The sequence below is a fragment of the Helobdella robusta genome, assembly GCF_000326865.2.
Source record: "Helobdella robusta unplaced genomic scaffold HELROscaffold_6, whole genome shotgun sequence".
Lineage (NCBI taxonomy): Eukaryota > Metazoa > Annelida > Clitellata > Rhynchobdellida > Glossiphoniidae > Helobdella > Helobdella robusta.
Genome location: NW_008705330.1, coordinates 313,391 through 326,941, shown reverse-complemented (window position 1 = coordinate 326,941; position 13,551 = coordinate 313,391). Strand labels below are relative to the sequence as shown.

Genomic DNA, 13,551 nt, shown 5'->3' with positions numbered 1-13,551 from the left:
CTATTATAAAAAACAAAACATCAAATGTGTACTGGTCACAAAATAGATTCACGACAATGTTTTGATTAATCGATTGTGAATATATGTAGGTACGAAATATCGACCGACTATCTTTCCAGATATGTTTGCAGACATGCTTCCTAATTTAATGTGTCATGTGATTGATCAGTGCTTGGGGAGTCATACGCTCCCGTTTTTGTGGAATGCCTTATGAATTATATAATAAAGCTTCCAACCGTTCATTTCTTCGCTCCAATTTTCAGTTTCGGCACGGTAAGTAAAAATAGAAAAGTTTGTGTCTGGCTTCATTTCAAGGAAGCTTTCATATAAATTTATTAGTAGTTAGCGCTGCTCGGAAAGCATTTGCGTCACTAACGTTTTCACTGAATTGGTATCCTATATGAAACATAAAAGCGTGACGCCCATACTTGCTTCTAGTAAAATGTTTAGTTAATTTATTAATAAAAATTAGAATTATAAACAAAATAAAATTTGAAAATTTAAAAAGTAATTATATTTTCAAGCAGTTTAATTGCTAATTTGCGGTCTTTGTGTCTAGTTTTTTGTTTCATATTGCAAAAATTTTATTTTCTGACCCGTTGTATTGTGTTTGTAATCTAATGTATAGTTTATGTATCTTGACAAACTTTGCAGCAAATTAATTTTTTGGGTGCTTATATTTTCAGAATTCGTTCAAAAACTGTCAATCAATTTGAAAGGTTTACAGTTAACCAGGATTTTGCGTGATTCCGTTAAATGATTGTTTAATTAAATCATATAAACTTCTAATTCAACAAACACAACGATGAAATTATTCAAGTGGAATGTGAGCGCCGATAGAACAATAACATTATCATTCAAATAGGAAGTGGAAGGTTCTAACACTAATGAGTAGCCCTTTTCGTTATATTTTTTTTTTTGAAATTTTAAGTCTCAACACAATGCAAATGGAACATGATAAAGACAGTTGCTAAACTATTTAATTAAAATGTTGAGATAAAAAATATAAAAATAAAAATATTTAGATCTTTATATTTTAAAAAATAAAATTAAAATTAAAAATTATTATATATATTATTTTCAAATATTAAAATAAAAATATCTGTGACTAAATGCAGATGGGACACAAATCCGGGCTTTTAGTCATTTCTTTCATTTGTCTATTGGTCAATCTGCCTCGGTCAAATATAAATATTCAGTAAACACAAACTACAGCAACTAACTGTCTGTCTGCACATTTCGGTTAAACATGTTTCAAGTTAAGTGATTCGTAAGTTTCAAAACCAATTCATACTTCGCACGGAGTAGAACCACAAACCACGCAGAGGTTGCCGACCCATTACGATAGCATTACGATGACAACCCTAACATGCCTCTTCACTCAACCCTTAAAATGAGCTGAAACAAGAATTTTAATTTTAAAAGATATTTCGCAACAATTCAATTCTAACATCTTGTTTATATTGTATGAGTAAAGTTATTTATTATCATTTTCTTAATCGTCATCACAAGAAGACTACTATGTATAATTTATTTTAATTTGTATTAGTTTTGTTGAAGGACGAAGTTTGGACAATCTTTAAAATGAAATTAACATACCGGCGTAGAACAGGACAAAAATTCATTACTCATTTAAAGGAGCCTGACATAAAGAAAAAAAGATTAACAAACTGTCAAGTGCTACACTTAGTATTATGACCTTGCACTTCCTATTTCAATGATGTTGTTATTGTTTTATCGGCGCTTACATTTCATTTAAATAAGTTCATTGATGTGTCTGTTGAATTAGAGGTTTTTATGATTTAATTAAACAAACATTAAAGTACATTTTCTTAGCGTCCAAGAAGTTTTATTTAAAAAAATTCTTTTTACTGAAAGGCACATTACAATGAAGTTTTTCAATATTGAACGAAAATGTCAAGTTGTTATTTAGGAAGTTACAAAAGAGTCAAGTGCTGCTTCGGCCCTATAAATTAAAATGCTTCCTATGCACATGTTCTTAAAAACAAACTGAGAACGAAGTTAAATGTCAATATAATAATTTAGAAAAAAAATGAAAAAAAATATTATCGAAATAAATGAATAAATATGTCAACGAAGAATGTTTTCTGAGTTGTCGATCACTGCTTCCACATCCATTTTGTCGTTGATGCCTGCAAATACGAACTCCTCAACGAACCGATAGATGTATCTCCGTCCTCTCGTCTTCTTCATCACCTTCTTCTCGTAGTAGTACCTGAGACCACGTGACAACTTCTCATAGTTCATCTTTTTCCTGTTTTTGCATGCCCCCCACATCCTGGCCACCTCATCGGGATCCAGCAATTTAAATTCTAAACCTCTTCCGGTCCAGGCTATGACGTCACGGTGTCTTTCGTCCAATAGGAGTTTCAGAAGAAACTGCCAAAGATGGACATGACTGCCATCTATATGATAAATTATTCAAATTGTTTCATTTGTTATTATTTATTGATTCTCTATATTAATAGGTTAATAGTATCTATTTATTAGGTAAAGTTTTCAAACGGTCAATTTCTACAGCTAAAAAAGATGAAAATATTCCATAAAGGTTGATCACGATCACATTATCATATTATCATCAGAGATTGAAATGCCGATGATCTCAAAGCTGCAAGGAGAAAGCCAACGTCCAGCAAAAATACATACGCCATACCACCCGCCTACGCATGCGATGAGAAACAAAACATTCATTTAAATAAGTGTTATACATAATACAATTTATATCCATTATATATCAGATAGATGTCACGAAAATCATTTTGGACAAAATAAAGAAGCTGTTTAGTTTTAGAAAAAGAATTGAATATGTGTATTACCAATTAATTTGTTCGCAAGACATATTGCTTAGAAATAAAATATAAATATCGTTAGAAATATCAAAAATGTTAATCAGTATTAATTCAAAATAAATTCAATAATAATACTATTATCAGAATTATTTTAAAAGAAGCAACCAACTTGTCTGCTGGGTTTTCAATTTTAAAAAATTGTTTTTCTGTTCATTTGCAAAGAAGTTGTTGTTCATGTCCCTGGTGCTTGCTTTTATTCTTCTGATTCTATCGGAATTCATCATTTGTGTTTTATTGTCGTTGTCAGCGTCGATTTCGTTGTATGTATCTTTGGTGTCATTGTTGTTGATGTTGTTGATGGTGATGTTGCTGATGTTGTTGCTATCACCACATGTCAGGCTGTTGTTGTTATCACATTTTAATGCAAAACTGTTGCAAGATGAGATGGTTATTGCGTCATCATCTTCGTAATCGTTCTCTCTATTTTTTTCATTATTTTTGTGATAGCTGTTAGATTTGAAGATCACCTTGTTCGAATGATTAAAACTAAGGTCGTTAGGTATGTAGTTATAATTGCTTTTACGGTTACTGTCTGCATAATAAACACATTTTTCATGGTTGACCTCTTCAAGACGGCAATCATTCTCCTCTTCAAATCCATTCAACGAATTTAACTTCATCGCTCCTGAAACATATTCGCTGTCGAGTTTGTTGTTTTGGTGTGTTATGTTGTTTTTGTTAATGTCGTTGTATCTGTACGAATATTTGTTGTCGTCGCTGAGGTTGGAGTGTCCATCGAGTTGGTACAACGTGTTGTGTCTGGAGGATTCCATCAACATCTTCCTGTTAGCATCGACTTTTGTTAGGTTCTCATGAACTCTTCTTTGCAAGATCTGCTCGAGGTGTGAGAAATTAGTAATGCTTGATCTTCTCGGCTCACATTTAAAATACGCGTCGTCGAAATATTCGTTGACATTTTCAACGGAGGAAGAAATTGTTGAGTTGTTGAGGATTTGGTAGTTGTTGATGCAAGTGGTGCTTGAAGAAGGAGATGCAGACTCGATGAAAGGATGAAAAGATGCTGACGATGTTGAATGAAGAGAAAGTGGGGAGGTGAGAGAGGAGGGTGGTGCCGGATGTGGAGGGAGGATGCTGTTCGAGGACTGACAATACTCTTCTGAAATATTTTGTGATATTTATTTTGTTTAAATCAAAAATAACTAAAATAAAAATTATTTAAAAAAACTGGGTTTAATATTGCTGATGTGTTTCTAAGAAAAATAACGCTGGAAAACGGCGTTTAATTTAAGAAATTCTAATTGGTTTAAATACTCAAGAAAATTATTTGGATTCGATAATAAGAGATACAAAATTTTGTTTCTATTAAATTAAAATATTGTTGAAAAAGGAAGGTAAATATAATGGTGAAATTATTTTATTTAAAAATGTTTATTGCAAGAATTTGTACTAAGAGGATGAAATATTTTCAAAGAAGACCAAGATCCATCCGTCTCGTTAGCAGTCAGACGTAAGATTGAAATGAAAGAAGTTCTTAGAGAATTTTGTTTAAAAAACGTGAAATAACTCGCTTCGAATATTTTTTATCAACATTTTTAATATTATGCAACCGAATGACCGATTCAAAATATAAATTCTGCGTTTCATTCAGGCAGGCATGATATAAAATTCAATCTTTCAGCATTTAAAACATTCGTTTGAGGTTGGATGTGATGTGAGAGGCGATTAAGATGTTTGAACAAATAAATATCTTAGACCAACAATGGGTTAACCGATAAATTGTGAAACCTGATAAAGAATAAGTTTTGATGATCTGATGTACCCTCTTCAATTTTTTCTCTACAATGGTTGGAATGGAATGATTTCTGACACTTCTAACTGCTTGTTGTTCCACAGATGGCAGAATCAACATATTGTTTAAGCAGAAGTTATAGCTTGTGTGGTAGTTCAGCAATTCTTTTTGACATTCTGTTGGGTTGTGTTCAGGTTCAATAATTAAATCTAATTTAAACTTATAATCGCGCGAAATGCAAGCAAGCACATCAACCGTCACAAAAACCACACCAGCCAATCCTACCGAAGACACAAACGCCACCACACAACATCTAATGAACTTCAATAATGTCATCAACATTCGATCGCCACAACGGGCCCCAACAAAACTGAACATAAAACCTTCGTGCAACGTAATCAAATGCCTCCATAAAAGACTGCCCACGTGTTCAGAAGTGATTGACATGAGATATTCCCGCCCCCGCTTGATTATTTCTTCACCATTCAAACAATCGAAAGTCGGTAGATGAAAATGCTCAGATGGAAAGTGACTGCAGAACCACAGCAGCCACAATTCCACGTGCTGACCGCTCCAAAACAATGGGTCTGACGTGAAGTTTAAAAAAAGTGTCAATTAATTATTTTCATTCTTATCAATTCAGTTTATTTAAAATTTTCTCTCTCTCTCTCTCTCTCTCTCTCTCTCTCTCTCTCTCTCTCTCTCTCTCTCTCTCTCTTTCTCACACACACACCAATATATATATATATATATATATATATAGATATATATATATATATATATATGTGTGTGTGTGTGTGTGTGTGCATTATTAATTATTAAATTTATTTAATTTTTAATACTATCTATTTAATAATATTAACTAAAAACTTAATGTGAAATAGAAAGTGAAAGATCTGTCTACATTTCTGACATTTGAAACGAGGTTTCAATTTTTCACTAACAAAACGAGCAGAAGTAAAAAAATGTCCTCAAGTTTCATGCAAATATCAGCGGTAGCAACAAATTGAAGTTTTTAAACGCATGCAAATGTAGCGGTTGTAATTCGATGCCACATGCACTTATTTCTCTGTGCATATAGCCACATTTTAAATTAAACATATTTCAATTTTGTTAATCTTGTCAGCATTATGCACAACAGATTGTGGATGTTCAAACAATGGAGAGCTCCTTCTCCAGCCTCTCTCTATCAGAAGCTTACTGCTTCCAATCAAGTCCTCAACTCCAAAACAACCACCATCTATCACCATCTATGCTCACACGTAACACAAAAGCCAAAAAACTCTTTTTTTAGCACATAAGCGTACAAGATGTTATCACTTTTAATATCCCCTAACAGTAGAGATGTGTGAGAACGTGCGTGTAAACGTGCATGAGAACGTGCGTGAGAACGTGCGTGAGAACGTTGTGTAGGAGTGCGTAGTCAGTTGTGATCTAAAATTTATGTCGTCTGCGATTTACAGGCGAGTTGGATTACAGGATTACACCGCTCTGCACCTACTCTCGACTTGTACGTGCGGTTGATTTCGCAGTTTCTTCTATGATTTACAATCGCACTTTCCGTTAAGCTAGTTGTGACATGTTGAATAATTTCTTGCTATATAAGAGGCACAATTGAAATTGGTGATTCCTCTTCCTTCTTCCATTCATCAATTGGTACGGCGCCGTTAACATCACAAATTACATGTTCTGATTGTTTATCGGTGCATTATAATCAACCACAAAACGTAATTAACAATCATTTTTATATTAAGATACACATATGTGTCTGTGCGTGTGTGTAGCCATTGTAAAATTACAAAGAAAAAGCAATAAGAAAAGTGAGTCAGAAAGAGTTAGAGAGAGAAGGAAAAAATAAGAGAAAGAAAGAAGAAAGAAGAGAGCTAGGGTGAAAAGGTAGCACATGAACGTTGAACGAGTCAAGTGGCGAGGAATGAACGATCAACTGCTACTATGGAAACAGTTTCATGGATTTATGTTAACTTAACATTCGCTTCGTAGATAACATTAGCTTGTTGCTTGTTTTGTTTATCTTTCAATTAAATAAATTTCGATTTGTTAATAAAAAATTGTAAAAGTTGAGATGGAATGCTCAGCGAAATGGAGCAACATTTTACAAGTTGGTTAATAAAACGAACTTTTGTAGACGAATACAAAATGTTGTTTTGTTTCGCATATATACAAACATATACTATATAATTGTAACGTTGTTTCGGCAAGCATATTGAATGAACTGCTCATGTGCGTATGTTGGTTTGCTTGGCGCTCATGTTATCTGAATTGGTTTTGTGTGATTGTTGGTATGGTGTTGTGTGAATTGGTTTTGTTTGAATGTTGGTATGGTGTTGCACAAGTATGGTTAGTATGTTTGAGAATGAATGGTCTCTCAGTTGGTTTTGTTCGGACTGGTAGTTAAGCGTTTTGAACTAAGCTTCTTGGTCGGTGCTGCGTACTTTAGTTTTGTTTTTTAGCGTGTTTACTGGAGCGTTTGTTATCGTTAAATGATGATTCATTGGTTACAAGTGATATGATAAACTGTTCTGCTTTTACTTGGGATTTTTTTATTATTACTGCTGTTCGGTTCCCTAGCGAAATTTACACAATATAAACATTATACATGATAGCAATTTCATCTTACGGCACTCTTCCACTAATGACGTTGGATTGATGCGACAGGCGATGCAATCACGTGCCATCTCATCCCCTTCCTACATCTGACGAAAGTTTCATTTCAAGGTTTTCATAAATTGATGTCTTGGATATTAGAAGAGTGTGCATGACAGGCATGTCTGCTTACTTACCGGAAGAAGGTTGGATAGCAAACTGAAGAATTAATATTTCGAATATATTTATAATAAATTTTAAAATAATTATAATAATTATAATATAGAATAAATAATTTTAAATGGAAGCAGCATTAGAATACTGGTACACTGGTACGCCAAATGATGCAAAGCTATTAATTTTAAATAAACAAATTAATTTATTAATTTAATAAATTAATTTTGTTAATTAATTAAGGTCGTTAATCAATCGATTAAACTTACAATAAAATTATCACCGGTCAGTATGGAATCAGATCAAAGCTACCAACCCAAACGGAAGCTGCTTATTTGAAATAATTGGTTCGCTTTTTTAAATTTTGAAAAGTTTCAAGCGTTGAGGAAGACGCCATCCTGATAAGTCGGACGGACACGAACGATGAAAGGATAGTCGAAACCGAAGATGAAAGAAAATTGAAGAAGATGGAGCCAGGAGAACAACCACCGAACAGCAAAAACATCAGAGCACCTGTGTAGAACATCTCTTGTATTTTTGGCTTTTGTTTGTAAAAACGTCTTCCTTACAACACACGCGCAAATGATCTTAGGAGAAAAGCTTTTGCAAACATTCCTGTCAGCTAATGGAGATGTGCTGCATTTGCTCGTCTTTCTTCTCGCCATGTGTTCAGATTATGTTTTAAGAAAAAATAATTTTTAAGCCGGTTTTTAAAAATTTGTATGCATTTTTAAACAATTAATTTGAAAAATTTCACATCACACAGAAGAGCATGAAGTTCATAGAATGATGGACAGAAGCATATTCATTCTCCTTTCATTCGCGCACTCCACCGTTCAATACATTGCATTCATTCATTCTTCTTTCTTTCGCGCACTCCACCGTTCAATACACAGATAACTTTCCATCAACAAACATTTAGCATAAGAATTAAGCCAAAAAATTGCTGTTGGAAATTTTTTCTTCTCCAGGGTTGTGAAATGTCACAAGATGATGGCAGAAGATAAAGGAAACAGGTTATTATTTTGCAAGAAAGAATGGAAAGAATAGGAGATGCTAGAAGGAAAGATCATATTTTTAAAAGAATGAAAGAAAGTTTAGATTGGCAGGAAGTTGTGTTGATGGCCTCCTTGATGACGTACATCACGTGTCGTTATGACGTCACGATCTCCGCGCTAGGATGCCTACGACATAATTACCAAACTTGCGTTCTATAATGGTGCGCTGATGTTGCATAAATGCATGATGTATGGTACCGAGTCAAAAGGTGGGTGTCTGGTTGCTGATTGGCTGTTGAATGTTTGGTTGCCGGTTGGTTGTTGGCTGGCTGATCATTGATTGGCTGGCTGTTGTTTGGTTAGTCGTTTATTTGTTGGTTCTGTTAAATAGTTGGCAGGTTGTTTCAAAGTTGATTCAGGTTTGGTGGCTGTGGTTGGTAATTGGTGAATTGTTTATTAGTCGGTTGTTGCTGATTAGTTGGTTGTTGCTGATTAGTTGTTGTTGATTGGCTGTTGTTGATTGGTTCTGGTTGGTTATAAGCTGACTGCTGCATAGCTGATTGTTGGTTGTTGTACGGTTGGTTGCATGGGTAGTTGTTGCCTGGTTGGTTGTTGTGTGGTTGGCTCGTTGCATTGTTGGTTGTTGTTTAGTTGGTTGCTGTATGGTTAGTTGTTGCGTGGTTGATTGTTGCACGGTTTGTTATCGTTAGCCGGTCATATTGATTTTATGAATTTGTTTATGAAGATGATTTCTTCTGCACAATGTTGAAAATAAATTGAATGTTGTAATTATTGATGATGACGATGCTGCTGCTGATGGTGATGCTGATGATAAAATAGAAAATGACATCAAGTAAGTAAGATGCAACAGAATTAATTTTTTTTGTTTCTTAATTTCTTTAAAACCCCAGAAGCCAACCACAGAGGAACTTTATGTGACGTTTGTATTCAACCTGGGGTTGCATGACTGTTGCTGTTGTTGTTTGCAGCATTTGTGTTATTGTTGTTTCTGTTGTTGGTGGATGTGTTGTTTTAATGTAAGAGTTCCTCTGTGCTCTGTACTCATTTGTGAATATTTTTGCAGTAATTACTTATGAAGTCTGCCTAAATAAGTAGCTACTTTATTTATTTTCAACTTTGTTTACATTATTTAATTCAGTTTTTAATCTTTTCACAATTTTTAGTTTGAAGAATTTTAATTAATTGCGATGTTTCGCTACGTTTAAGTTGGTGTTAGATGATAGCTGGTGTGGGAGTCGTTGAATTTGTCACCATTGAACGTTCATCGTCCCTGAACATTCACCCCATCTTCTTCCTCCTCACCTCAACTGCTCACTTGCACGGCATATGGGAACATGATTGTGGACTCACTAACGAAACATTTCAAAATGAAATGATGTTCCATTCAGTTGTTGGACGTAAGGCGAACAGTTGAACCCGAGAATAAAATTATTTTATCAAAAGTATTTGGAAATTTTTTAAAGAATCTACAAACAAATCAATGAATAAATTACAAGAAGAAGCATGAATCATCTATCAGCCCGAACGGTATAATTTTGTATGAAATCTATGGTGGCGAATTTGTTAAGTGCCGGTTGGTTATTCATCACCGTTAGATGGCGACCTGCAACCAATCAGCAACGACCAGCTCCGTCCTGTCTTGTTGCGGGTTGCACTGGGACATCCCTGCGTATGCGTCGTGGACTTGCGGGGGATCGCCACTTCAAATGGTAATCGCCATGCATTGGTGTCGGAAATTTTTTCCAGCACGATGAAATCAGAGACCCACAAGAAGAAATGATGGGACGCCAAACGCTCAAGTTGCTATGCTCAGATAAAAAGAATCAATTAATTTCAAACTAATAAAAGTGAACGGAAAGGAAGGCAAAAGCATTGAAAGGTTATTCATTTGTATCGTTTCCTGAAAAGTTTTCCCTACTTTTCAATTCTTTCGCGAAAAGCTTCTTACAACTGATAGCTTAAGAACTGGCAGCACAGCTTTAACCAGCAGAAGTGTGGGAATGTGTGGACATGATTGGCACTGCAGTCTGTTAACCTTTCAACTGAAGATTATGATTTTTGTTTTTTTAAAAAATAACGCAACACTGGCTGCAATGATTTCTGATTTTTCAAGATGTTTTGACGCATTTATTCTGAAAGTTAATAAAGTAGATAAGTGTTTGTAGATAATGTTTGATGATAATAGATTAGTAGAGGATGATAGGTAGCTACGCAAAACTGACAAAATAACAGAATAGATTCTAAACTAAGGAATCAACTTGTTGAAAGGCCGGCATGTAGAGTCGTGTCAATTTTAAAAAAATTAGTCAATTTTAACGACTGAATCCAAATGTTGAGTTGAATGTCTTGTAAGTTATAATTCAATTTTTCGTTCCATTATTTTTGGTAAATGTTTTTTTTTCAATGTTTTTCAGATGAATCTGCAACAAACACTTTTTTGCATGTAAAACACATGCAAATCGAAGCATCACACGCGTTGTATGTAGAACACATGCGAATCGAAGCATCACATGTCGTAGGCGGGGACCTCTTTGTGATCGAAGTCGTTAACCCTAACGTCATATCATACACTGTGCTTGAAACATTTCGGAGAAGGTTGAAATGAATGAATGAATATAAAAGAACAGAAACAAATGAATGAACATAGAAACGGTCAAGTAAATTGGTGAACAAATGATTGAACAAGCAAACAAAAGAACTAGAATAAAAATGATTCTATGAGCATCTAAAAAATGAGTGAATGAATGAATGAACGTATGAACGAACGAACGAATGAACAAACGAAAAATGAATGAATGAATGAACGAATGAATGAATGAATGAAGAGGTTCTGAACACTTTCCAGCCAACTAACTCAGAGGAATGTTCCTTCTTTCGCGCTCTCTCGCAAAATTTTCACACGTGCTCCGAAACAATTGTTCTCGTAATTGTTGTTGTTGTTGTTGACGTTGTTGATGTTGTTGATGTTGTTGTTGTTGTTGTTGATGATGTTGTTGTTGAAGATGATAATGCTGTTGCTGCTGTGGTGAAATAAAATTATTTTGTAGTAGTTGTTGTTGTTGATAAAGTTGCGGTAGTTGATGATAATAATGTCGTTGTTTTTGATGATGTTGTTTTTGTTGATGTTGTTGAGGTTGTCGTTGCAGATAGTAACAGCCACGATCCCAGGTTTGAAAATGATTTGTTGGCGTTTGAGTAAAGTCGTTTGCGCGATGCTCGTCATCATTGCTCCTGACATTATCACTTCCTGTTCCTGGTGGTAGATGTTGTTTTTCGTTGATGTTGTTGATGTTTTTGTTTTTGGCGGTGGTGGTGGTGGCGTGCATTTTGCGGTTGATGTTCATTTAGCTGTGGATGTGTTTGAAAAGTTTGTGCTAGACGGGTTTGAAGATGTTGTTATTGTTGTTAATGTTGATGTTGTTGTTGATGTTGTTGAAATGTATTTTTGCTTGTGTTTGCTAATGTTGACTGAACTGATGGAGCATGTAGTTGCTTCATTTGTCTCATGTTTTAATTTCATTTTTAAAAATTTTGTTAATTTATTTTATTTATCATAAATTATTTGAAAAAAATGACATTAAGCCAATCTGTTTAATGCACGCTTCAATTACTAATCATTTAAAAATGTTCAGCTCCTTTTGGACTTCAAACAACTTTCCACGAAGTCATTAACTTAATTGCTCAAAAAAATAAAACTTCTATCAGTTATAAATACATCTGCACGATTTTCACTTAATGAACTAAAAATATATATGAAAAATAAAAACATGAGCTAGCCCGGAACTAGGGGGGCAAAGAGGCCAAGTGCCCGAGTGGCATATTTCAGGGCGGCAAATTTTGAGTTTTAAATAACATGGAAAAGTTATTCACACTTGTCAAAAATTGGATCCAAAAAAATGTGATTCTTTTTGTGTTACTTTTTTTATGTTCTATTGATATGTTTTTTTTATATAAACATTAAAATTTAAACGAAATTATTAAAAACGAAAGAAAAACAAACAAAGGAAACGATACGTTGTCACCAACACCAAAATTAAAAACATTATTTAACAAATCAAATAATGTTAGTGATAAAAAAATGCTCAAAAGAAAAATCAGGTAAACAATTTTATTATTCCATTAATATTAATTATTAAATTTAAAAACAGCATTTAAACAACAGCTTACGGTAGTAGCATAATAAAAACGAGGCGGTGGTGGTGGCACACTGAGTTTCGCCCCTCCCCTTGCAAATACGCTTGCTCCGGCCCTGAACATGAGGGTTGATTCTCAGTTTTCTCAGTGCTTATTGATTTATTTTAATACGAATTTGATGTTTCAGTTTAAAATAAATTCAACATTTTTGCCTGCACATCCTTTACTGCAAACCTGATCTAGCGAATTAAAATTTTGCACTGTAATGGTATGTGAAAGGTAAAAAGGAACGCACTAATTAACTTTCGTGTGATGTGACTATTGAAAATTTTCGTTGCTTCATGAACATCAAGTCAACAAGAAAGTGAGCCAGCAAACAATTGTTAGTAGAGTTGACGTTCATGCTTGCAACGACGTACACAACACTAACAAAGAACAACATCAACCAACTACAATGCCAACAAAACAACAACGAAACAACATCAACGAAACCACACCAATAAAACATAAACAAAGCAATATCAACGAACAACAACGAAACAAACAAAAAAACAACAACCTCGCCAACAAACCAGCAACAACAATCAACATCATAAACGTCATCTTGTAAAACAACAACAACAACACTACCAAAAACAACCAAATGCTAATAAATGTAAACAGCCAGTGTGAAGATGATCCAGCCCCATTGTTTACAGAGGAAAGGAGGAGGGGAGGGAGGCTTCGTTGGCTGGCTGCTCACGTGACATGTTTGTTTGTCACGTGACACCACTGAGGTGGTCACGTGATACTCGTGGAGGAAGATGGCGGATCATATTACATGGCAGCACGATGCTCACGACGTCTTGTGATATTGAATCTTGTGCAATTCATCATCACCATCATCATCATCATCGTCATCGGGATAATCGTCATTACCAACATTCACAGCTTAATTATTTCTTTTCGTTGTTAAAATTTGTTTTCGTCATCATTTTTAATCAAATAATCAACCAACCAA

At 34.4% G+C, this 13,551-nt stretch overlaps 2 protein-coding genes across 2 annotated transcripts; both read right to left on the bottom strand.

The window, feature by feature from the left end:
• Positions 1–2,172: 2,172 nt before the first annotated feature.
• Positions 2,173–2,415, bottom strand: HELRODRAFT_147374 (hypothetical protein; the record flags this gene model as incomplete). Its single annotated transcript, XM_009029046.1, has 1 exon — positions 2,173–2,415. A coding segment is annotated over one exon (243 nt), but the record flags the coding sequence as incomplete, so codon positions are not given.
• Positions 2,416–11,271: 8,856 nt separating this feature from the next.
• HELRODRAFT_163964 (hypothetical protein) lies at positions 11,272–12,674 on the bottom strand (the record flags this gene model as incomplete). The annotated part of the gene is made up of 2 exons (XM_009029045.1): positions 11,272–11,670; positions 12,585–12,674. The coding sequence occupies 2 exons, from the start codon at positions 12,672–12,674 to the stop codon at positions 11,272–11,274; spliced, it is 489 nt and encodes a 162-aa protein (XP_009027293.1).
• Between the last annotated feature and the right edge of the window lie 877 nt (positions 12,675–13,551).